Source organism: Antedon bifida, chromosome 5 (assembly GCF_963402885.1).
Source record: "Antedon bifida chromosome 5, ecAntBifi1.1, whole genome shotgun sequence".
In the NCBI taxonomy this organism is placed as follows: Eukaryota; Metazoa; Echinodermata; class Crinoidea; order Comatulida; family Antedonidae; genus Antedon; species Antedon bifida.
Genome location: NC_136230.1, coordinates 4,164,267 through 4,190,510, shown reverse-complemented (window position 1 = coordinate 4,190,510; position 26,244 = coordinate 4,164,267). Strand labels below are relative to the sequence as shown.

The window sequence follows — 26,244 nt, the reverse complement described above, 5'->3', positions numbered from 1 at the left end:
ACTCTGGTTAATTCCAATTTTTTGCTACTTTTTGTCAGCAAACACACAAATACAAGGAATAATATTTGCGACTTGCTTTTTGGTACTCCTTTGTTTTACAACTTATCTTTATTTCAACATACACCGATGTCTGTGCCATCAGAATCCAGCCGTGATTCAACAGAACGCGGAGGAAATTGAACGTTCTAAAAAACTTATTAAAACATTTGTAATCGTAATTGGGGTATTTGTCATTTGTATGTTCCCATCTTTCTACATTTCTCTTATGTTTTCTGTTGGAATTTATACAGGATTTAATACAGAATATTTAAAAAGATTGTATTATGTCGCATTGCTTGCTCTTTCAAACTCTCTGGCTAACCCTATTATTTACTGGTGGCGGTTGAGTGAATTTCGTTTGGCTATTCTTAGGCATATCCCTAATATACGAAGGCACAGAAGTCCTAATAGCATAGCTTCTTTTACCTAAAAACACTTAAGTGTTTTTTACTCAGAATATAAACAGTTGGTACTGGCTGGAAAAATTCCATTAATAAAGAAAAATATTTTTTAACATTGCTTGACCGACAACATCGATTAATTCAAAGACGGATATTAAAACAAAATGGATGTTTATGAGTTGAATAAGGAGACAATTTTTATGAATTAAAGATTGCCTTTTAACATGATCAAGTTGATTAAAATAGTACAGCCAGGCTTTCAACTCATGTGGGTGGATTGAAAACAGAATAGATGATGAAGTCTGGATTGTTTTTATCTATTGATTACATCAGTGGTTTTACAGTATATTACATACAATAAGTTGTTGTATGACGGTGTGAAAGCAGATAGATCAAATCTGTCTTAAAACTACAATAATAATAATAATCGATGTTGATTGTACTCTTTTTGGAAGATATTTCCAATTTTGGAACATGAAATGTTGAATAATTTGGCAGATGGAGTCTAAGAAAAGAAATCAGAGGAATAATTTGTTATACTTAACTTAAAGAATGTTTTTAAACGTCAGCAAAATGAATAGCACGGTAGAAAACAGTTTGAAATCAATTGAACTTATTTATGTACCAAAAGCTCTGGTTGGAATTGTCTTGTTTCTATCAATAATTTCAGTGATTACTAATATAATAGTTATAATCACAATTGTTTCAACTAAAATACTATGGAAGAAACACAATGTTTTTATTATATCTCTTGCGTTGACAGATGTAGTGTCTAGTGCAATAACGAGTGCCATGATAATGGAAGATTTCACAACCACACAAGATGTGAATACAACATCCAAACTTCCTTATTTGGATGCTATGTACGCTTCTGTATTAACCACATCTATGTGTATGTTTGCTGCCATCACAGTAGATCGTTCCATAGCCCTTGTTTGGGCACCGTTCAATTATCACACAATCGTAACAGTTGAACGGTACATCTTCGTTTGCATAATTCTCTGGTTAATCCCAATTGTTGGCTACTTTTGGTCAGCGAACATGCAAATTCAAGGAATAATATTTTCAAGCAGTTTTGTTATATCTCTTTGTTTTTCAAGTTATCTTTATTTTAACATTTACCAGAGTTTGCGCCATCAGAATCCAGCTGTGATTCAACAAAACGCAGAGGAAATTGAACGTTCCAAAAAACTTATTAAAACATTTGTCATAATAATTGGAGTATTTGCTGTTTGTTTGTTCCCAATGTTTTACTATGCTTTTATGTATGCTGTTGGACTTTATACAGAATCTAATACATACACTTTAACTGTACTTTATTATGGATTCTTGCTAGCTATTTTAAACCCTCTGGCTAACCCTATTATTTACTGGTGGCGGTTGAGTGAATTTCGTTTGGCTATTCTTAGGCATATCCCTAATATACGAAGGCACAGAAGTCCTAATAGCATAGATTCTTTTACCTAAAAACACTTTCAAATAAAAGTGTTTTTTTACTCAGAATATAAACAGTTGGTACTGGCTGGAAAAATTCCATCAATAAAGAAAAATATTTTTTAACATTGCTTGACCGACAACATCGATTAATTCAAAGACGGATATTAAAACAAAATGGATGTTTATGAGTTGAATAAGGAGACAATTTTTATGAATTAAAGATTGTCTTTTAACATGATCAAGTTGATTAAAATAGTACAGCCAGGCTTTCAACTCATGTGGGTGGATTGAAAACAGAATAGATGATGAAGTCTGGATTGTTTGTCTATCTATTAATTACATCAGTGGTTTTATATTATATACATTGAAGATTGCCTTTTAACATGATCAAGTTGAGTAAAATAGTACAATCAGGCTTTCAACTCATGTGGGTGGATTGAAAACAGAATAGATGATGAAGTCTGGATTGTTTTTATCTATTAATTACATCAGTGGTTTTATATTACATACAATAAGTTATTGTGCACACTCACTGATGTTTTTGTATTCATACCAAAGAATAGAAATTATGTTGTCATCTACATGTGTCTTGTTACATATTGTGTTCTTCAATTATGCTCATAGTAAATTGATATAATTTAATTATCTATAACATATTAAAAAAACACAAATTGTGTTATGAAACAACAGATAATATTTCAGTAATAATTGTTTACCTGATAATAGGAAATATAAAACTTCAATCACAAACATCAATGAATATAAATTTTCATTTCTTCACAAATGAACTGAATAATAACATAAGTCTGTCAGTCACTCAATAGAATGGCATTATATTGTAGGATAATAGAAACACAGAACAGTACTTTTCCGGGAAAAACTATTGTGTGAAAACAGATAAAATAAGCTATGCTACGACCAAACCTGTCTTAAACCAGCATAAAGATCCAAACATTACCGGTGTGAAAACATATCAAATAAGCTATGCTACGACAAAATCTGTCTTAAACCAGCATAAAGATCCAGACAGGACCGGTGTGAAAGCAGATAAAATAGGCATTGCTAGGATGAAATCTGTCTTAAACCACCAGAAAGAACCAGACGGGACCGGTGTGAAAGCATAAAATAAGCTTTGCTAGGACAAAATCTGTCTTAAACAGGACCAGTGTGGAAGCAGATAATATAGGCTATGCTAAGACAAAATCTGTCTTAAACCACCATAAAGAACCAGACGGGACCGGTGTGAAAGCAGATACAATAGGCATTGCTAGGACAAAATCTGTCTTAAACAGGACCAGTGTGGAAGCAGATAATATAGGCTATGCTAAGACAAAATCTGTCTTAAACCAGACGATGTGAAAGCAGATACAATCAAATCTGTCTTAAAACTACAATAATAATAATAATAATAATCGCCGTTGATTGTACTCTTTTTGGAAGATATTTCCAATTTTGGAACATGAAATGTAGACTAATTTGGCAGATGGAGTCTAAGAAAAGAAAATCAGAGGAATAATTTTTTATACTTAATTTAAAGAAAGTTTTTAAACGTCAGCAAAATGAATAGCACAGTAGAAAACAGTTTGAAATTAATTGAACTTATTTATGTACCAAAAGCTCTGGTTGGAATTGTCTTGTTTCTATCAATAATTTCAGTGATTACTAATATAATAGTTATAATCGCAATTGTTTCAACTAAAATACTATGGAAGAAACACAATGTTTTTATTATATCTCTTGCGTTGACAGATGTAGTGTCCAGTGCAATAATGAGTGCCATGATAATAGAAGATTTCACAACCACACAAGATGTGAATTCAATACCCAGACTTCCTTATTTGGTTGCTATGTATGTTTCTGTATTAACCACATCTATGTATATGTTTGTTGCCATCACAGTAGATCGTTCCATAGCCCTTGTTTGGGCACCGTTCAATCACGACACAATCGTAACAGTTCAACGGTACATCTTTGTTTGCATCATTCTCTGGTTAAGCCCAATTGTTGGCTACTTTTGGTCAGCGAACGAGAATATTCAAGGAACAATATTTTCAAGCAGTTTTGTTATATCTCTTTGTTTTTCAAGTTATCTTTATTTTACCATTTACCAGAGTTTGCACCATCAGAATCCAGCTGTGATTCAACAGAATGCAGAGGAAATTGAACGTTCGAAAAAACTTATTAAAACATTTGTCATAATAATTGGAGTATTTGCTATTTGTTTGTTCCCAGTGTTTTACTATGCTTTTATGTATGCTGTTGGACTTTATACAGAATCTAATACATACACTAATACTGTACTTTATTATGGATTCTTGCTTGCTACTTTAAACCCTCTGGCTAACCCTATTATTTACTGGTGGAGGTTGACAGAATTTCGTGTGGCCATCCTCAGACTTATCTCTATGACTCGTCTAGGTAATTATTTCTCAAGACTTAGAAGGCCAAATAGCATAGTTCCATCAACTGAAACAGGTATATAGTTTACAATAATTTATTTATTTATTTCGGTATAAAAAATATAAAATAGCTGAGCTAAAATGCTTGTATTACAAAATAAGACAAGACAGCTAACAATTACATATAAAAATCACAAAATTTACAAAGTACTTAATATTGCACAATAAGCTATTTTGAAGTTTAGTATATAAAATAATGAATGTTTATTAATAGTGTAAGTGTAGGATTTATAGCAAATCCGAGTTGTAGTGCGCACCCAGGAATTATGTCAGTTGCTATCCCGGATGTTGAACGCGCGTGTATATTGTAGTAGTTTGGAAGGACTGAAAAGAAACGAAAGTTAATAAATGCTAACCAGTGAAACTAAAGTTTATGAATACTAACCAGTACCAGTTTAATATATGTTTAGGTACGTAGAACCGTATTTAAGGTGGAATCTAATGTAAATATAGGCTAGTTCAAATGAGGGACAATCTCAAAGTTGTTCACGTTGGTTGGCGAATTGCCGCTTCTAGGCCTAGAACTGTTGTTGAGCCTAATTAATATGTTGATATAATTGTTGTTTAAGAAACGCAAAGTTTGTCTGTAGTTGCCTTATTGTTGTTTATTCATGTTGTGGAGATGTATATGCACAGAATCCAAAAGGGATATAAGTGATGCGGTATGTTGTGTAAATATATTTACCGTAGTTACAATTGTTAATTAGAACATACAATGTCTGCGTGTATTGCTCTCGCCGGGTGAGTCGGCAGCATATGAATATTCATTAGTTGTTTAGTACACAGCGAATGCTTGTACAGTAAGACTTATATAGAATACATTGAACTTGTTTACTACGGATTAAGTTGTTTATGTAAAGGTTTATACAATTTGGGATCAGAAGGTTATAATTATCATGGATTAATAATATTTTGTTTCAGTTACTAATGAGTGTATTTTGACGGGTCGAAAGTATGACAGTAGGCGTATGCTAGGGATTTGCCTGACAGTGAGTTATTGAAAAAATGTTAACAAATAATGTTATAATAGCTATTCAATCATACGTCAGTTCTTGTTTCTAATATGTAAGTTATGACTTATATTTCATGCTTTCAGATTTGAATGAGATCTTGTTTCTGAATAAATCATCTCAAACACAGGCGAATCTCAGTGCTTATTGTTCGTTATAAAGTACTTTCCTTACAGTAAGGGTACAAATAATTTTCATGAGATGACTGATGATGAGATTCTAAATGACTAGAATCTACTTAAGTGTATTAATTGTACAATAGAATTTATTAGTTATGAAAATATGTAAGGTTAGTCTAAAAAGCAAAGTAATATGTAGTAATATGTAGGCTACTGTATTAAAATCTACAGCCAATTACACAGTTCATTGAGTAAGATATAAAAATATAAAAGTCATAATACTATTAGTGAAAAAATAAAATGAAAACAACATACACTAGACTTTCTCTTGTTTTTTCTAGTTCATCAAATTCAGCCCGTTTTTCTTTTACGACCTGCACTGCCTTCTTACATGCCTCTACGTCATTCTTCTCCAGAACGTCCTCGTTTGGTTTGAATTGATGCCAACGTGCTGAAAACTTCTCAAGTTCAGAAGAGAATGCCTTGACTCTCGACTCAACATTATTTTTCATGACAGAAATCTGTTGAATTAAAAAAAGAAGAAGAAAGAAGAAAATTAATTAAAAAAATATTGATTTCATTAAAAAATTGACAACAACAGGATGCTGACCTTCGGTGGATCAATGAGTTCACCTGTGGTTGCGACCCGATCAGTACCATGCCCACGCTTGACTGATTTTAGATTGGCTTCCTCAAACAGACACTGCGCATAGAGTACAATGCTGTAACCGCAACTAGTATCAAATTGTCGCAGTCAATCATAAGATCAAAGGACTGTTACGAGTTCCTATCTTGGCAAGGCGAGCTCAGCGTCCATTTCTTAGATTTCCTTGGTTGATACTAATGACCTAGAATAATCTAAAAGAATGAAACCTCACCTGCTCTTTGACCATTAACTGATGACTTTCCATCATAAGTTCAAACTTGTCCCATTTTGCTTTCAGTTGTCCAAGCTGTTCTACTCCAGTAGCAGCCACAGACCGCAACAACCGGTTCTTAGTTTCTGCAATATCAAATTGTGGCTGGATCTAAAGAAAGTTAAACATATTCACAGAGTAAAAATAAATGTTTTACAAAGTATAACATATTGATGGGTGAAGACGCTGTTGTTATTACTTATTAGGGACTTTACGAAACACGACGGTTAGGGGAGGACGATGAATATCCTTTGTTCGCTAGAGTGTAAAAACATATACAGTCAACATAGACGTTTTATTGGTTACGCACCCTTGCGCGAAGACGACGACCGGCAGTATATCTCTCCGATCCCTCCCCTGTCTCGTGGCGTGGGACCCTTCTGAATCGCTTGGCTCTGGTGATACAGCATAGGCCTAGCCTTCCTAGCTAGGGCCTCGCATTCAAACGCTGCTTTAACACAGCCATTTTAACCCAATAAAAATGTTATTTCATGAAACAATTAAATTAAAAGTTCAAATATTATTTAGAGTTTTAAAAATTCCACGTTTAAGTGTAATTTGAACTGTATATTTAAGATTATATATACATTATTTCTAGTCGTTCTTTATCGTCCTCAAAAAGTTAAGACGACGGAATTTCACGCTAAGCTCCGCCCACTTCTCATGCATAAATTATGTATGAGCACCGTCCTGTGGCTTCCCATCGTGTTTCGTAAAGTCCCTAATGACAGGAAGTAACAAAAAAAAGTAGTGAATTGGTGTTTTACTGTACAGTACATACTTGCCTCCAATCTCAAAGTGCAGGGTTCGCTCACGACTGTTTCTCCTCCATTCCCAAAGCCTCAAATAATTTACTATAGCTTTTGATGAATAATAACTTTTTCTGATTTACATAACTGGCAACACTACTTACAATTGGTTTCGTGGTCACAAGTTCTGTATGCCTAGCATTTGCTTGACCTATCTCTTGAACCGTTTGAGGTCGGGTCGATAGTGACTCTATGGCCTCTGTTACAAACTTGTCTATATCTGTCACATGGCTGTTGATAGATCGGCGAAGAGAGTTGAGGAGAGCATCAAAGAGCTGTTGAATATGGTCATCAATCACACCTCTTACTGGTGTTGTTGATACGGTGATACAGTCAACTTTAATTTGGCTATAAAAAAGTAATTAGATATTAAAAACGGTTATTAAGCTCTGTCTACAGTATTAAACTAGTTTGACAAAAAAAGTGTGATGCGCCCAAACATGGTAGTGATATGACATCATCATGTCTACATCTCATTTTTTTGTCACATAAACTTTGATAGTGTAGACAGAGCTTTACATAATGACAATTTTGAATTTGAAGGCTGACTATTACAACCATTCTTTCAAGCCATTAAATTTATAGAGGGTGCATAGAAAAGACATAGATAGTTATGCGACATATTTTTACAAGCAACTAGTTATTTTGACTGAATGATCAGTGTTTGAGGTTATGGATCTAAAAGACCTGAGATCAAAACCCATCAAGATCACTGGACATTATTGGTTTAATTGGCCAGGCAATATAACATGTCATATCACCCTTTTGGGTAATATAACATTTTCAAAATCCCTGTCATGTTAGGCATTCTGATTTTCAAATTTACATAGGCTATGCAATATAATATATACATACCTTGGCAGTTTTTCTGCATCTCTACCTTTGCCTTTGAGAGCTTTGAAGTTCCTCTCCCAGTCAGGTACTGTATGAAGCTGTTCTTCTATCAGCTTATCAAGATCAACCGAACCAAGGACAACCCATGGCTAATAATAAAAAAAGATTGAAGAGTAAAGTTAGTCTTGAAATGAAGGTGTACTTTCTATATCGTAGTTACAAATAATAGTAATATTAATACCTTGAATCTATGTAATGCCTGTACAAGTTTATGGAAAAGCTCCTCAGCTTTGCGGTAAAGAAGGGGGAAGCGGCTTGCATTTCTTTCAATCATCACAGGAAAGATAAGTGTCTGGCCTGGGTGGGGATCACTTAACCCTTTGAAGTGATTTGGGATACTAATAAACTTCTTTATTTCACGGAAGTACTTTGCCCGAATTTCTTCTAGTGATGGTCGGAATTGAAGCTTTTGCTGCCTAGGAATAACAAAAACAATATTTAAACGATACTGTACATTATACATACATACATAAACAATTTATATTACGCCTTATCAACAAATTTCAAGGAGCATTAGAGATATCTAAAAAAAACTAAATGTTAAAAATGTTTAGGAGTTTTTTATTTGAAACAAAAAGTTTAGGATGGCTCTATGTCCAGTTTACTGAAAACTCCAGTGTTCATATGCATTAGGGGACAAAAATGACCCTACAAGACATTTGTTTCTGGCCATAAGAGTTGACGGTCTTATGTAGTTGTATAAACATACCTGTATACGATTTCCACTTTGATCTCTGGTAGGTTTTCATGTAGAGCTTCTAGGCCCATCTGATACTGGTGTTCCAAGGCCTTATACAGTTGTCTATCCCAGTGTAGCTTCCATGTTTTCATGTCTTCTAGCTTATAGCCCTATACCATTCAAAAAATATCAGTTAATTACTAACACTGGTCTACCAACTAATAGGGATTACAACATCTAACTAACTCTAATTTGCAATCGCTGAAACCACAATTCACATAAGTATCTTAAATAATACAGTGATCTGGGGTACAAATTGAGACTCTAGGACATAATTAACTGTTCAAACAAAAATTGTGCCACAATGCTGATTTTCTATTTGCAGTATCCATCGAAAAAGTAAAAGTTCAAAGAGCAAAGAGCTCTTTGGATTTTGTGAAAACCAGTAGAATATGCTTATTGCGTAGCAAGTACCTTGCTGTGTAGATCTGCCATTATGGTTCTGATATCATTCAGGCCTTCCTTCCAACGTGATGGCTGTCTCAGAAGATCGACGTTCATAAGATAGACCACCTGAAATTATAGACAACCAGATACATGTTGTTATTACTATCATCAATTTTTTTAGGACTTTCGATTGAACCATGTCTTGAGAAACTCTCAATCAAGAGATGTCTAGTTCTCAAAAGTGTTGTGTGTTTTGTATGTACATAATCATATTCTACATTAAGCTCTGTCTACACTATCAAACTATTTTGTCAAAAAAGTGTGCCCAAATATGGTAGTGATATGCTTAAATATAGTAGTGATATGACATCATCATGTCCATATATGGGCACATAACATTTGTTTGTCACATATAGTTTGATTGTGTAGATAGCTTTAGAAATTTATCAATCTAATTAACCTTTTCTGAGATAGTATTGTGAATTTTTCGTAGCCGCCTGTTCTCGGTGGTCAGGCGCTCAGCTGCAGCCTGCAACTTCTGGATATAGGCTTCAAGTTCTTCTGGATTATCCCAAGTAACTTGCAACTTGCCATCGGATTCCTTGGCACCTTTCTTGGGATTCTTTATGATGTTTTGAAATGCTATGGCTGATGTCAACATCATTGGCCGTTGACTTGGAATCATCTGTTCAGCAATGGTGTTATGGAAATGAGCCACCTGTAATATGCAAATTAACAAGACAAAACATTCAATATTACAATATTAATGGTAAGTGGATGCAACCGAGCAAGTAAAGACTGCTTAATATATGCAAGTAGAGTAAGCACCTCAAACTAGAATCACATGTTTGTTTGTTTGTTATTATTTATTTATACTGGGCGACCTCTTCAGTCAAAGACTCGTCTCCCAGAGGGCCCAGTCTTGAAAGATGTACTAGGTTCTTTAAAGTGAACATGAGCTATATGTGTACACATTATCAACAAGATTTGTCACTCTTACAAGTGACAAATAGTAACACAAAATTTTCAGGACAAAGCCAATAGCATTTATAACACTTTTAATAAGTTTCTAAATTTCTTGTGATTTAGCAATACACTTACCTGTTTCAGGATAACACCATGTCGGTAAAACTTCTGAGCAATGTTTGCTGTGTGTTGGATCTTAGCTGGTATGGCAAAACCGAGGCCTTGAAGCTGGCGCACTTCACGTAGAAGTGTCACCAACTTGTCACCATAATTGACCACAAGTTTGTCATCTCTTGTGTCAAAGTCCATCAAACGTCCAGTTGTCTGTAAACTACAAAAAGAAGTCAAAATATCAAGCAAAATGAAGTTCCTGTTTTTCAATGAATCTGCACAAATTTTATAAATTAAGTATTGTCTTCAGCTTCTAGCATCGATACAAATGCTAATCAGTGGCTAGAATTATTGGTTGGGATTGGTTGGTAGTTTAACTAAACTCATTGACTTTACTTTCATCAGTGTTGTATGCTAGTCAGATGTCTTGAAGAAAGTTAAAAATGACTCCAAATGTATTAGGCATCATTCTCCATTACCTTTTTTTTTTTTTTTTTTTTTTTTTTTTTTAACCATATTTAATGAGGGTGATCCATCCAGCTATTGCTGATCATTAGGGACCCTCAGAGGTTCACAAGACAAACATATACACAAGATGCTTTACATAAACAAAGTCTTATTACAAGTCTTTGGGAGTGGAGTAATTTGGTCCTTAGAAAAAATCCTGACATGTGACGGGACTTGAACCCAGGACCCTTGGAGTGGTAGCCAAGCATCAAACTAGTTTGATGCTTTCATAATGATGATATCACTCAAGAGCAATCAACATGTCTTACCCAAGTGGTTTCCTTGTGTCTTCAATGGCAGCTTGTGTGTCTTGTGACCAGGTATCAAACTGATCTTGCCGCCAACTCTGCAACTCCTCCAGAAGATCCAAAGAATCCTTTCTAAATCGACTGAATCCAGATAGATCATTTAGCAATGCTTCTGCTGTGTGACTTGTTTCCTCGACCTGATAAACAATATATTTCTTACAACAAAATACACTCTCTCTACACTATCAAACTAGTTTGACAAAAAAGTGTGATGTGCCCAAATATGGTGGTGCTATGCCCCAAATATAGTAGTGATATGATATCATCATGTCCATATATGGTCACATTACATTTTTTTGTCACATAAAGTTTGATAGTGTTAGGATTCAATGTTTCAACATAATTTCCTATCATCAGGATTTGGCAAAACTGTTCTTATAAGGACACCACTTGTGTATGTAAATACCCTTTATTATTCTCCTTTAGTTAGATGAAGTTTGAATGGATAGGGAAGTACTAGTAATAAAGAATAAATTCAACAGAAACTGTCAACCAGATAGAAACCTTAGCCTCCAGTTGTCTGACCCAGACAATGTTATTGGTGACCTCTGGCAAGTTCTTGCCCAACTTTGGCTTCCCTTCGTTTACTCTGGTGTTAAAATCCTCCTTGATGATTTTTATGTATTGTTGAAGCTGTTGCAAAAGTGTTTCTCTGAAAACAGAAAGGTATTAAGTAATATGACGGAGTATAGTGCAGGGTATGACATTTGGGAAAAATGGTGAGATAATACTTCGAGTGCATTACCAATGGAATTTACCAAACTCTAGAGATCAGATTTAGCCTATGGTCGAGCGGTTAAGACAGTGGAACCACCAATATCGGCAAGGGTTCCAGTCTCACTTGCTCCATGGTTATGGTGATGGAACAAGTCTTCTCAGATAAGGAATATAAACCGTAAGTCCAGTGTACACAAAATGCTCATGTGCACTTTAAAGAACCTAGAACATCTTTTGATGTGAGTAAGGGGTTACGTTACCCCAGTGTACTAGTTCACACAGCCACTGTCGCACACAGCCACTACATAAAAGTAGGCCTTCTAGTAGGCCTCCTAGTTCCGTAATAATCAATTTGTTGATTGTGGAACTAAATTATTGTACTTACGGTATATAAAAACAATAATCATAATGAAACACAAATATAATGTTAATGTTGTTCGATTTATAAAGCGCTTATACAATAAAAAAATAAATTGGTCATAACAGGGGTGCAAACTTGATTCTGCTTCTACAAGACCAAATTAAAAAAGGATTAGTGCAAAAACCTCTGCACTCAGGATGTGAAGGAAGTGTAAAACTGTCTACACTATCAAACTAGTTTGACGAAAAAGTGTGATGTGCCCAAATATGGTAGTGATATGACATCATCATGTCTATATATGGGCACATCACATTTTTTTGTCTCATAAATTTGATAGTGTAGGCAGAGCCTTAAATGTACCTCTCTGAAACTAGTTCTTTCTTGACGCTGTCTCTTTTGACAAGTTCCTTATAACGCTGGAATTCTCTAAGAAGCTGATGTGAATTTTTGCTCAGTTTTTGAAACTGACCTCTCAACTTTCCTGCAATCCTCTGTTCCGCTGGTGCCATAGCTAGAAAATAAATCATGTTACTTATGTTTTTATTTTTCTACATAATCTGGAAAAAAAGGTTCACTTGTTTACAATCTAGTTTTCCTTTCTCATCTTACCTTTTAAATACTGCCCTCTACAGACTGTTTTGGGTGTATGGGTAATTTTCTATAGGTAATATTAATGTCCCTCAAAAACAGAAACATAGACTCTAGCATTCTATCTTTATCAATAAAAATAAAAGCAAGCATAAAATTCAATATACTGGGCATTTTATTTCAACTTTTTTAGAAAGGGTTACGCTTCCAGCTGAACCTACAGGCAATATCCAGGTCCCTCTTTAAAATATAAAAAAAATAAGAAAAAAAAGAGATGAATACCTCTTTCATATTGAGACACGGCAGCTCTCCAAAGTGGTTGAGTATATGGATTGTATTGTAGAGGGTTTAGGCCTGCAAATGGACTGAATGCATCACCGGTTCTCAGTTCTTGCTGCTCCCCAGCTGAAAGAAGCCTTACAAGTTGTTCATGGATACTTCGTAAGGTCATCACCTGAACAAAGAGACAACAAACATGGTGTTTGAATAGTGGTTTCTCTGAAATCTCATTGCCATTATCAAAATACATTTTTAAAATTTATTTTTAAAAAATGTCATACGCATCCAACAGTGAGTAACTCGCCAATTACAGGATGGACAAACTATTTTATAATTTATAATTCATTGTGTTTATAAACAAAAAGTCTTATTTGAGGCTTAGGCAGTTGAGTTGAAAGAGTCATGACTTACAACCCTGGCACTATGTTAGGATTGAACCCTTGGAAGGCAAACACGTTAACCACCAAGCTACAGCCCCACTACAACCACCAAGCTACAGCTCCACTACTGTGGAACTTGCATACAAAAATACAGAATAATAATAAGTAATAAATAATTTAAAGAGATCACTGGCCTAACCTCTTGCAGTCTAACCGACAGTTGAGACAACCCCTCTGGTGTGAATTTGTCATCCTTCCATGGGTTCATGGGCTCAGTCTTCCATAATTGACCGGTCAGCTTCTCACAAGACATAGTCCACTTATCGCAGATTGATATCGCCCGCTGTAGAGCCTCACGGACACAGAAGAAAGGATCACGCCAGATGTCATGGTTGCTTAATTTGCGCTGTACAAATCTGCCGAGTTCCCCACCTGAAAATTGGTATGTAAAAACAATTGTGTTCGCTTGTGAGGGAGAAGCCAACATGCATATTAAATGCAAACATGTTAGGCCGTTTCATATTCTTTTATGGGTTGTCTATTCTGGAATAATGGCATTATAATTATCAGTTCTATATGGTAGTGGGATATTAATATTTTATACAACACAATTTGTATTTTAAATTTGACAATTTATTCACCTATAACATCCAACAAATGTTGCATTCTTCTTCCGGGGTAGGGGTCAAATTCCCCCTGCCTCCAAACCTCATCCACCGCATCGGTGGTTGTTTCAACTATCTGCAGACCTTCGTCCAAAGAGAATCCATCCAGATTACCATAATCCCTTGCGATTGGTTCAAACAGGGTTTGAAAATTCTGAGCACGTTCTTTTATGTCTAATGTGTTTCCTGACATGGCTACCTCAGCCCAATACTGGAACTCATCAGTAGGTGTCAAAATACCTATATTAGAAAATAATAGATTGATATTTCAAATTAAATACACAATCAATTTAACATTTTATGCTTTCAGTAAAATATTTGTTTACCTCAATGATTTTAACTTTAATGTGGGCATGTGGCGCAGTGTTTTGGACGTTGGACTACTGATTGTGAGGTCAAATCCAACGCTCGTCGCATTGCTTGTATCCTTAGGCAAGACGCTTTACTTAAGTTTATGCCTCTCCCACCCAGGTGTACAAATGGGTACCTGGTAAGGTCAGACACAACTTTGCACTGATTACTAGCTGCAATATGGGAGTATGTCTCCATACATGATGTTGATCCAAAAATTGGGGTAATAATATGTATAGCGCTTAGAGGTTCTACAACAGTACTGTAGGTGCTTTACAAATCCAGGATATTATTATTAGCAATGACTGGATTTCAATACAAAATTGAAAATAAACTCTTTGTCAAGACATAAAAGTCAGAGAGAAATATCAAGCTTCATGCTAACATTATTCCTTCATTAGAGCTAATGAAAGATAAAAAAATAATACAGAATCTTATGATACCTCCAAGGCTATCTTCTTTTGCAGGAGACCCACGCTGAGTCGGGTCTTGCTTGCGTACAACGCTGCTTAGCCCAGCTTCTAGTTGACTCAGCAAACTCTGTAGTTTGGGATCAAATCCTTGCGACCATTTCTCATCTTCAAGTAACAAAGGCGCGAACACCTAGAAAGCAAAAAAAAAAACAAAAATGAAATGTATTCTACAATGACAATAGATGTTCAACATAGTAAATTTGATATTAAATTATTAATAATTAATTATGATTAAAATAAACAGTACTTATAATACCTAGCCTCATAAACATAACTTAAGCTCTGTCTACACTATCAAACTTTATGTGACAAAAAAATGTGATGTGCCCATATATGGACATTATGATATCTACCATATATAAGCATATCACTACCATATTTGGGCACAACAACTAGTTTGATAGTGTAGCCAGAGCCTTAGTTTATGTTGTTTCTGATGCGTCAATGCTTACTTATGATATGGTATTGAATGTGCCTTGAACATTTGAAAGAAAGAAATTTGTATACTGTACCCTTTTGACTGAATGGTAGAGTGAACTGATAGGAGAGTCAAGCATGCTTGATACAAGTACAACATTATGCAGATTATCGGGTGTTATCACAACCGGTTGAGACTTAAAAAAGACAAACAATTTGTCTTTTGTTTCACTTGGTTCCACCTGTAAAAATAACAACATAAATAATATCACTCACAGAATATGACTGAAGTAATAGTTTAATAATTAATGTTAATTAGGATAATATTAATAAATTACTCTTTATTAAAATTAAATACCTTATTTGATAGTTGAATAACCTTTTCATTCCCTCGAGGTTTTAACTTTGCAGCCAGTAGAGAAACATTTCCATCGTCCAAGAACGAATTAATTTCTGACGTTCCATTTAGCCCGGTGATCTGCGGACTTGAAGTATCAATTGAGAAGTAGTTCCCAAATGTCGTTAGGATAAAATCCTTCCTGGAATCACCCGACCGCATTGTGTTATGCACCAAAAGTCATCAATCTAAAATACATTTCACAAAAGGTATTGAGTTAATTTCTTTTGTTACTTTTTATTTCTATTTTTACTTTTATTGTTTTATTTGCTAATTAGAAGTATGAACAAATGAATGAAGTGAGTAAAATAGATGGATCATAGCCTACAGGAGCAATTTACATTCAACATTTATTTTAAAGCATGAGGTAGTTATTCTATATGATGCAGCCACGCCCACATTTCTCTTTAAAACTATAAAATTAAATTAGGGCTAGGCTAGGCCTAGCTAGAGAGGCCCTATTCTGCAGCCTAATTATAAAAAAAAAACCGTCTTTTTTTTCAAGAATATATAGGCCTATCTAGGCCTAGGCTATTTATCGGATCTCCATGACTAATCTAACTTCACTAGGATCTTGCCTAGGCCTAGTTTAAATTCTCATCATTACACTTCACTTTGTTTACTTTTTAGGCTAGGCCTAGGCCTTAGACAAGGCCAGACTGAGGTTGGCAAGACTAGGCAGCGGATCGTGTCCGCCGTCGTCAAGACCGAGGCGTCTGGTTTCCAAGAAGATGAATCATAATTTAATCACTCATAATTATAGACCTTAACTGAAAAAAATATAACCAATTGAACATCAAGACACTTTTACAATATATTATGTAAATATGTCAATAAAAAGTAGAATTCATACCTTAGATAATTAAATACAGCATAATATAAATTGTTTGTACCTAAATAACATCTGTCTTGCGAAAATAAAATAGGAATGTGTGTCAAATATGATAAACATTCTATGAAACGAGTTATCTGATTGGTTAAAACTACTTAATCTAAAGCTTGAACGAATAAGAATTCGCGATATATACATCGCGGAATGTAATAGCTTTGCGCAGCCGCAGAAGTCATGTTGATAGACTGAAGGGTCGGGAAATGAATGAATGCGAAAGGCAGATTTCCCTAAAATAATCTAATGAAGAACGCAATTTAAGCTATTTTTACGGCAAAATATTCGTAAGTTTAATTCAATATTAATCAAAGTGTTATCTGACTTAATACATTTGTATTAAGTTGTAGTATGGATGAGTTATGGCTCGTTACAAGTAGAACATTTGTGCGTGTACGGTGTAGTGAAAAGCCGAGTGTTGGTTGTCGTTTAGAAAAGGACTCACCAGGGGAGAACCCAGCAGCCAGTTGTACTGCAAGTGGTTCTTTTTACAGTGACCAAAAGAGATAGTGTAGTGTAGTGGTAGTACATTACTGTAGTGTTGTAGCTGCAAAGCATAATAACTGTATAATAAGTTACTTTTTCACACTGTTGGTGCCTATGTATATAGGCTATTATATTCTCTGTTACCTATTATAATTTAATTGATTTTAGGCCATTGTACAGGTAGTTATTAAATTCAATGTATGGCAATAATGAATAACATATTGTGGCATGGATGGTACTAGAGAGTGGTTTTGTTTGGTTTTTTATAAAGTGATGTCTTCTGATGTTTCCTGCAGTTAGCTTATAATCTTATGTTCTTGAATATTGTATGATAAACTCTGTATTGTATGCGGAAGATATCTTTGATCGATGACAAACAATTCTGTGCAGCAAAGCGTAACCAAAAGAAATAACATAGTATGGTGACCATATTTTTTGGAGAACAAGTTACTTAAAAAGAATGTTTAATAAAAAATTTCTGTGCACATTCTTACTTTAAAGATGTTTGTGGGTTTATATAATTCTGTATCAGCTTTCGTAACGAACGACATCTTTTCCTTGGTGAGAAGACCCTGTATACAGTACGTACTGTATTTATCTATTAATTGCATTTAGGTATCTGGCCACTATTTTATGGTTAATTAAACATCAATTCATTGTAAATTGCTCGATATAGGATAATCTGTAAATTTATTATTTTAGTCTTTAAATTGTTTTTCCTTTTTTAACATTTTTTGTTAATTGTATTTAACTACTGTGGAATAGCTTTGCTTCAGGGAGTAATTGTTGAGATGTTTGCCCTACTCTGATGTTATTTTGTACTTTATACTAAGTACATTGCAAGTAATTCTCGGGTGGACTCGAACCCACGACCTATATCACCACTGGTGTGCATACATTACCTCTAAACCACCAATCTTAAAAATGTTTGCCTAAGATTAAGAAGCCCAACAATTTTTTTCTTGAGTGGAAACTACAGTACCATCTTCAATTCAAGTCCAAATCACTAGCACATTTTTTTTCATTTTCATACCGTAATGGCATTGACCAAGATTAAGTAGAGACTTGCAGTAACTTACTGTAACTGACTTACTGTTCAACTTGCCGTGTCATATTAAGTTAAGTATGACAATATCTTAAGAAGACCAGATTATTAATCACTTCCCTTATAAAAAAACTGCCTTACCTGTCAGAAATGATAACATGTCGTCTTATATGTCTGAAACTAACATGCTTGGATAATTACACGTACAGTAGAACAAATATACTGTTAATCGATTGATAATATTCTTGATAAATTCTATTCTGTTCCTATAAATTCTTTATATACAAACGATAAACACTTGGTATTGTATTGCTTTGCTTAATGTTTTCTGGCACACTTATGGTGGTTGTGCTGCACGGTTGCTGACAAAACGCCTTGGCCATTTGTGCCCATAAAATAAAAACATTAAAAAGTTAAATATTGTCCTACAGTACATCTAGTGTCCCACTTTAAAATAAAATGTACACTGTGAATTTTATGTACAGTAGCTCAGCTGTATAGATTTACTAAATTGATGAGTACTGTACAGTATGCAATTGAGACAATAATTAATAATAGTTCATTCTTACTGTACAGTATATAGCGCAAATAAGCAAGCTCTCAATGCGCTGTACATAAATTAAAATAAACGAGAAGTGGTCAATAATAATAATATAGAAATCAAGTAACCAAAGACACTGACAATTATAAAAAGGATCTTATAGGAGCTCATTCAGTCAATATCTTATTTGGCTTTATTTTAAAAGTATTTTATTTTAAAGTACTGTAGGAGGTCAACTTAATTTGTGACTTTTTTTTTGTGCACCAGTTCAAATTCTATATTTCCTTTATGATTATGGATATTCTAATATTATCCTAAGTTGATTAAACTTTGCCAATTTGTCATTATTAACAACACCCCACTAATTTCCTTTCAGTTTTTTTTTTCATTGCACTAGAATAATTGGCTCTGTACTGTACAGTAGTGTGCTAGTATTGAATTCATTGTGCCCTTCCGTTGTAGGCCTTGCTTCAATTGTTGTTAGCAGGTCTTTCAAGGGTCATCCCTTTGAATCTGTGTGACATTATGGTCAAAGTCTCAGTCCCTCCTTTTTCTTTGATTGAAAATGAACTTTTATGTGAATGAGAATAGGCAAAATCTTTTTAGATTCCCATCAAGGTTTTGTGTCTATTTATTGGAGAATAAAAATACAGTTGCGTAAGTTAAGTAAGATCGTCTCCCTACTGTAAAATACCTTGGTTTATGAAACCATTGACTGATTGAATACTTTCCACTGTATAACTTGTAAGCATCTGAAAAGTGATTTTAACTTATTTAATTATAATTTTCTTACTATTTATCATTCTTTTATTTATTTAAAATCTACAATTAGGTTTGCAAGTAAAATAGAGTGCATCATCAAAGTGGAGGGAAATCGAAGACCTCATCAAAGTAAAACTCTTACCTCATCCTTTACAGAATTAGTAAGTACTGTATAGTTTGACCTTTTACCTTTGTAATATACCGTGGAACCTCTTTTAAGGGGACACCTCAGGACCCAACAAAGGGTCTTTTAATAGTGGTTTCCCTTGAATAGAGGTTTGCTGTAGTGTTAAAACAAATATTGGTCCTTATTCATTTAACAGGAAAGTGTTTCACAAACAAAAATCCTCGTACTACTGTGACAGGCAGAATTTGAAGAATCCATACCCTAAAGCTCTGTCTACACTATCAAGCTGATTTGACAAAAAAAAGTGTGATTTGCTGATATGATCATGTCCATATACGGCCACTTTACATTTTTTTGTCACATAAAGTTTGATAGTGTAGGCATAGCATAAATTGGAAAGCAAGAATATTACTGTCACTAAAGAATAAAGAATTTGTAAATTACTTCTTTTCTTGTAGAACATAAATCCTGAGCAAGGGACTTCTAAACAAGACTGGAGAGTGCCTTCTTCGCATGCTAGTATCAATTTCTTTAGCTCTGCTATAATGCCACCAAGACGAAAAAGACGCTCTCCCACTGCCGATGATTGTAAAGCAAAGAAGACACGCAAATCCACCAAGTAAATGCTATTAAATTTATGAAATAATTTTGTTGTTGAATTTGACTTTTATTGTGTTTGAGACACATTACTATACTACTATAGTTCCACCTACTATTTTGTATTGTACATGCTTATTTTGTTTTGAATAAAAATATTAATTTATCATAAAACAAATGGTTTATTTAAAAAGTTATATTATTAAAATCAAACAATAACAAGTAGACCCTGGCCTTTAAAATAAAAAAACGTTGGTGCATAGGCCTAATCAAGTTTCTATTGTAATCTATTGAAATAAAAACTAAGTTCGCAAAATAAAAAATAAGTTCGCAAAACTATTCTATCATGCAAATTAATAGTATGATAAAATCATTGTTACAGTTAAGATCTGCCAAAAACCATTAACCAAATACTCATTTATCCCTAATCCAACTTGATCAAATCAAGGCAGGACACTGAGCTCGCCTTGCCATACATAGGAACTCGTAACAGTCCTTTGATCTTATGTCCGGCTGCGACAAATGCCAACAGCACTGTACTATGTACAGTACATATTGTCTGTGGCGTGTGGTGTCTGTGGAAACTGGTCGTGTCGCAGCCACAGATAAACCCTTTGATCTCCAAAGCTCATCATTCTATTGTTAGATTGCCTAGATCAAATTATGCAAATGTCCTTCAAATTCATATTTTAAATATCAAGTGGTGATAACTATGAAAGCTAGGCCCATCATGGATATCAAAATCTGAGAGTAACACCCACCTTTGTCTTCAATGCACTCTACAATGTGTATAGCCTTGGATTGGTTAACGTGCATGTGGCAAAACAGTTAGGGTATTTGCCCCTGTATTACACAGGTTATTGATGGATTATGTTTATTAGTGAGAAATTATTATACAGTATCTGACTGACTCACAATCCTTTGTGATGATGGCACTTGACTGTAGAGTGAAGTGAGCTTTTGTAATGCTTGTATTTGATCTGGAATTTGATCATTATTTGTAGTGAAATGAATGTACAGTAGTAGGATTGGCTGTATAATCAGGGCAAGGTTTTTGGATCTAGATTTAGTAGGTTAATGAAGGGGAGATCATTTGTTACTAAAGCCTCCAACCTTGGCCCAAACCAAAATTAGCCACATAGACAGATACAAATGAATGGGGTGGCTGGGCCCCCTTAAATCCCCTCTTCTTACAATACAAAGATAGGACTTTAGGTTCAGTTCAGCACTTCATTTTATTTTTTTTAGACCCTAGGTCCCACTATTTCAAAATCCACTGAGCGGAGACCAGAACCACAAAAAAAAAACCAAAACCTACTGTATAGAGTTAAATATGAAGTATGTTTCATGGAGCTGTAGCTTGGTGGTTAACATGCTTGCCTTCCAATCTCAAGGTCCAGGGTTCAATCCTGACCTAGTGCCAGGGTTGTAACTCATGACTCTTTCAACTCCACTCCCAAATAAGACTTTGTTTATAAGCATGATAAATTATAAAATAGTTTATCCATCATGATTGTAATTGGTTTCTCGCTGTTATGTTAGATGCGTATGAAATAAAAAAATTTAAAAATAAATCCTAAAATATCTGTTTCTTCTAGTGTACCTACAGCATACACGGATCTAACAGAAACGAGTTACCACTCTGCCTTTTCTGCCAAACGGTGTCTTGCTTGGTTCGAAGAGTACAAGGACAAAGATTCCGGTTCGTTGGGTCCTGATGGCATGGAGAAATTCTGCGAAGATATTGGCGTTGAGCCAGAGAACATTGTGATGTTAGTAATAGCATGGAAGCTTGAAGCATACCAAATGGGTTTTTTTACTATTCAAGAATGGATGAAAGGAATGACATCATTACAGTGAGTGTGGTACTTGTATATTTCATGTTATATAGCACATCTAAGTGTATCCTTACCATTTTGTACCATGCATTATACTCTCCTATTCAATGACTGTAGGTACTATTGCATGTTCAGCTTTTTGTAAATATTTGAAAGAATTTTGTTCGGGATTCTAGCCTAGTGAATAATGCGTAACCAAATGTCAATTTGTGAAACCTGAGCGCTGCATTTAAAGGCATAGTCTTCAAAGTTATTAATAATAACTTTAATTAGCAAATGATTTAATTCATGAATGTTACAAATACAGCCATATGCACCATGTTTGTAGTACTGTATGTAGATTTATTAAAAAAATTATTTGTATTTTTTATTTACAGGGTAGACTCCATAAATAAACTGCAAGGAAAATTGGACTATCTTCGATCATTACTCAATGATCCACCTACTTTTAAACAAATATATAGATTTGCATTTGACTTTGCAAGAGTAAGTAAATAAATAAATTTGTAAGCCAAATAGTAGAAATACGAAGCAAGGGTTTAAAGAAATGAGATTGATTATTGACTGAATAATTGGTTATTGATTGATTGGTTATTTATTGATTTATTATTGATTGATTTGTTATTGATTGATTGGTGATTAATTGATTTGTTATTGATTGATTTATTATTGATTGATTAGTGATTAATTGATTGGTTATTGATTTGTTTCCATTGCAGGAAAAAGACAAAAGAGGATTAGATTATGACATAGCGAGAACATTGTTACGCCTGCTGCTTGGTAGACAGTGGGTTCTCTACAACTCATTCCAACAGTTTTTAGATGTAAGTGAATAAAACATATTGTTTCATGCAATAATTATTATCAATATTAGTTATCAAAGGGTAAAGCCCTGAATAGATAATATGATATTAATTGAAAACATTTTAGCATCCAAAACAAGTAACGATTTATGAATGAATTTATGATACACATTTTAGAATCGACAACAATTTATATTAAGAAATTCACTGTGTTGGATGTGAAATCAAGTAAAAGTCAACATTATAAAAATATTTTCAGCAAATCAATTGTAAGGTTGTGAACAAGGACCAATGGTGCAATATTCTTGAATTCAGCCGTACAATACTACCTGATCTTAGTAACCATGATGAAGATGGTGCTTGTAAGTTGTGTAATTACAAAACATTTGTGTGAACTTTAAAAAATCTAGTACATCTTTCGAGATGAGTTGGGCTAGTTGTTGTAGGTGCTAGTTCACACACAACCACTGTCATTGATGGAGTAGAGAGTGCCTAACACTGACATGTTCACAACGCCATGAGCAATGATCCATTCATTTGAATGGCACTACACAAGAAGTCATATTAAAAAGTCAAACAATATTTACATTATTCAGTATAAAAAAGCAATATACTAAAGTGACACACTATGGGATAAACCAAGGCAATCTAACAACAGAACACTGAGCTTGCCTTGCCAAGATAGGGACTCGTAACAGTCCTTTGATCTGATGTCTGACTGCGACAAATAACAACAGTATTTGTACTATGTGTCTGTTAAGGGGCGTGGAACTGATCGTGTCGCAGCCACAGATAAACCTTTGATCTCAGAGCTCAGCATCCTGTTGTTAAATTGCCTTGGATAAACCCAGAGAAAGAATCATGCAATATTGACATGTTATTCATTTGAGATAGAATGTTTTGTGAGCTATTTACTATATTTCAGTGATTTAAATTTGTTTTTTTTTAGGGCCTGTGATGCTCGACGAGTTTGTAGATTGGTTACGATCTCAATACTCATGAAGAGTAGAGAACAGTGTAAAGTTGTACCTGAACAGTATTGAGAATAACCACAACGATCTCTCAGCACAAATGTGTGTTACTAAAAACTTCGACTCTTTACGGTGTCAATTCCAGTGTCCTAGGCAGTTTAAATGCAAGTTTATAAATAACCATAGTGTTCAAACATCTAAAAAGTCAACTCTATTAAATTAAATCAAAGGTAAGGTGGTTTGCATGCCACAGAATATCCAGTGTGTTGCTATATGCAGTATAGCTGTAACCTTGTCCTACATGGTTCACGCACTGGTGTACTTAGCTTTGGCGATGTGCCAAAGTTTTTCTTTTGATTTAAAACTTCACTCTTGAGGTTGGAGGGTTCTTACACATGGCATGGAAGACGGTATCAATGTTTGTATAATATTATTTCCTAATTAACAAAATATACTGGTATACAGATATACTGGTCTTATGGTTATATACTACAATTCAAAGCCAAAACAAAATGGAGTGGTGCAGAGCTGCAAACAAACAAATGTCTGTCAACAAACATTGTGCATGGCATTAGTATAAATGTCTAGTCCAGGGGTACTACAATACTCAATTTTCTGTTTGTATTTAAGCATAAAAAGAGTGACCAAAAAATTGTGTTGCATAATATTTTCATTAAAGGGCCAGTTTACTTTAAAAGCAAAACCTAGTGAACTGGTAAAATGTTTAACATAATAGTTGAACTGGTAAAGTATTTAACCTACAAGTTGAACTAGTAAACTACAGTATTTAACCTACAAGTTGAACTGGTAAACTATTTAACCTACAAGTTGAACTGGTAAACTATTTAACCTACAAGTTGAACTGGTAACCTATTAAAACTACAAGTTTAACTGATTTAAACTAGTAACACTTAATCAAGTATATTATTTAAAAATGTCAATAATCATCTTTACTATTAAAAAATATTTTATCCAACTAATTAAGAAGTAAGTAAACAATCGCTTCCGGTAAGTTAGAACAGTTAATTTAGTAACTATAAAGTACAAACTAACTAAAACTACAGTTCCCCGGATATCGTAGTTTACTTAACTGACTGGCCCACATTCTTGGTGACTTGTCATGACCCAATCCCAGGGGTATGTTCTGTTTAGAGCAAAACTTAGTATTTAATATTGAATAAAACATTACATACATGTATTACACTACAGTTCCCCGGATATCGTAGTTTACTTAACTGACTGGCCCACATTCTTGGTGACTAGTCATGACCCAATCTCAGGGGTAAGTTCTGTTCAAAGCAAAACTTTAGTATTTATTATTATTATAGTATAGAAATGTGACTGGTCAATGCATACCAGTCTATGGTCTTTTCAAACTGTTTTTCGTTGGAAGTATACATTGTTAGGCTATGGTTAAATAGTATGCACCATTATATTGATGGTGATCAATATACTAGTATAACGACTAGTGAATATATTATTTAAATGTAGTTTCACAGTGCCATCTCTATTAATTACTCGGTTAAGTCGACTGTCACTGATGCTTTTTTCGAAAGGGATGGGTGTGTTTCTAAATTGTTTTAAATGAATAAATATTAACATAGGCCTTAGACAAATAGAAGCAACTTGTACAGTATTACAAGATAATGTAGTCTTTGATCCACTCTCCACTCAACTTTGACCTTATACACTAACACATGCATTTTGTAAGCTCCTCCCATTTACGCATACTTATTAAAAATGGTGTTTAAATTCGATATGCATAGACAATTGAGTTTGTTTAAAAGGGGTCGGAGGTCACAGTTCAATAAACCTTTGTTTTTGTAATCTGTAAATAGCAACATTTTAAGCTTCCACAAAGAGAGGTTATTCTATAAATTTGGTGGATTTTTTTCATATCTGCTAAACCTGGAGATAATTATTTTCAAAATATTTTTAAAGTATTAATAATTATTTTTACTTGATAGTCTTTTTTAAATAAGTTATCCAATGTGTGTAGTATAACATAATGCATAAATGTGCATAGTTTAATGTTGTTACATTGTATTCATATTGTGTCTAAAAACTATTTCATATTTTGTATATTATTGAGTTTAAATACATTTTGGGAAATGATAATCTGAAAAAAAGTTTTGTTGCAATTTAGAAGAGGAAAATGTTTTTATATTGATAAATCAATCTGGTGTTTTTTAAAAATTATTTACCCCACCTATGTTGGCAGAACCTAGGTTGGTTCTGATATAGGTTACTACATGTACAATGTAGTTCCGTTGATAATGTATATTATTTGAAATATAAATATGTAAAAATGGACAAAAAAAGTTAATGTTTGTTTCTTTCGTGGTCATATGTTTATAAGAAGACAACAGAACAACATGATTCAAGTTTTGAATGTTTTATTTATACACTTTGAATATTTACATAATTACAATAAATATATATATATTCGGTTTATAC

General features: G+C 34.1%; 2 protein-coding genes across 3 annotated transcripts in view; one reads left to right on the top strand and one right to left on the bottom strand.

The window, feature by feature from the left end:
* Positions 1 to 16,634, bottom strand: part of LOC144843246 (cytoplasmic dynein 2 heavy chain 1-like) — a 47,964-nt gene extending 31,330 nt beyond the window's left edge. For both annotated transcript variants that reach the window (XM_078700038.1, XM_078700039.1), the window contains exons 1-19: positions 16,585 to 16,634; positions 15,693 to 15,919; positions 15,430 to 15,576; positions 14,888 to 15,047; positions 14,070 to 14,333; positions 13,628 to 13,860; positions 13,052 to 13,223; positions 12,542 to 12,692; positions 11,608 to 11,755; positions 11,065 to 11,240; positions 10,313 to 10,508; positions 9,672 to 9,929; positions 9,239 to 9,337; positions 8,795 to 8,934; positions 8,267 to 8,501; positions 8,047 to 8,174; positions 7,296 to 7,539; positions 6,344 to 6,493; positions 5,781 to 5,986 (exon numbers count right to left, since the gene is read on the bottom strand). In XM_078700038.1, the coding sequence (XP_078556164.1) occupies positions 5,781 to 5,986; positions 6,344 to 6,493; positions 7,296 to 7,539; positions 8,047 to 8,174; positions 8,267 to 8,501; positions 8,795 to 8,934; positions 9,239 to 9,337; positions 9,672 to 9,929; positions 10,313 to 10,508; positions 11,065 to 11,240; positions 11,608 to 11,755; positions 12,542 to 12,692; positions 13,052 to 13,223; positions 13,628 to 13,860; positions 14,070 to 14,333; positions 14,888 to 15,047; positions 15,430 to 15,576; positions 15,693 to 15,893 (3,308 nt within the window). In that variant the 5' untranslated portion in view covers positions 15,894 to 15,919; positions 16,585 to 16,634. The remainder of the gene's footprint in view (positions 1 to 5,780; positions 5,987 to 6,343; positions 6,494 to 7,295; positions 7,540 to 8,046; positions 8,175 to 8,266; positions 8,502 to 8,794; positions 8,935 to 9,238; positions 9,338 to 9,671; positions 9,930 to 10,312; positions 10,509 to 11,064; positions 11,241 to 11,607; positions 11,756 to 12,541; positions 12,693 to 13,051; positions 13,224 to 13,627; positions 13,861 to 14,069; positions 14,334 to 14,887; positions 15,048 to 15,429; positions 15,577 to 15,692; positions 15,920 to 16,584) is intronic.
* Positions 16,635 to 16,810: 176 nt separating this feature from the next.
* Positions 16,811 to 26,096, top strand: LOC144842173 (DCN1-like protein 4). Its single transcript, XM_078698573.1, has 8 exons — positions 16,811 to 16,904; positions 19,522 to 19,612; positions 20,037 to 20,197; positions 21,774 to 22,031; positions 22,391 to 22,499; positions 22,733 to 22,837; positions 23,076 to 23,178; positions 23,766 to 26,096. Exons 3-8 carry the CDS (start codon positions 20,124 to 20,126, stop codon positions 23,816 to 23,818), a joined length of 702 nt encoding a protein of 233 aa, XP_078554699.1. The 5' UTR covers positions 16,811 to 16,904; positions 19,522 to 19,612; positions 20,037 to 20,123; the 3' UTR covers positions 23,819 to 26,096.
* The last annotated feature ends 148 nt before the right edge of the window (positions 26,097 to 26,244 follow it).

Coding starts and splice junctions, on each gene's coding strand:
- LOC144842173 (XM_078698573.1), top strand. CDS start 20,124: ATGCCACCAAGACGAAAAAGACGCTCTCCCACTGCCGATGATTGTAAA. Junction 22,032..22,390: donor AAAGGAATGACATCATTACA/GTGAGTGTGGTA, acceptor TTTTATTTACAG/GGTAGACTCCATAAATAAAC. Junction 22,500..22,732: donor TTGCATTTGACTTTGCAAGA/GTAAGTAAATAA, acceptor TTTCCATTGCAG/GAAAAAGACAAAAGAGGATT.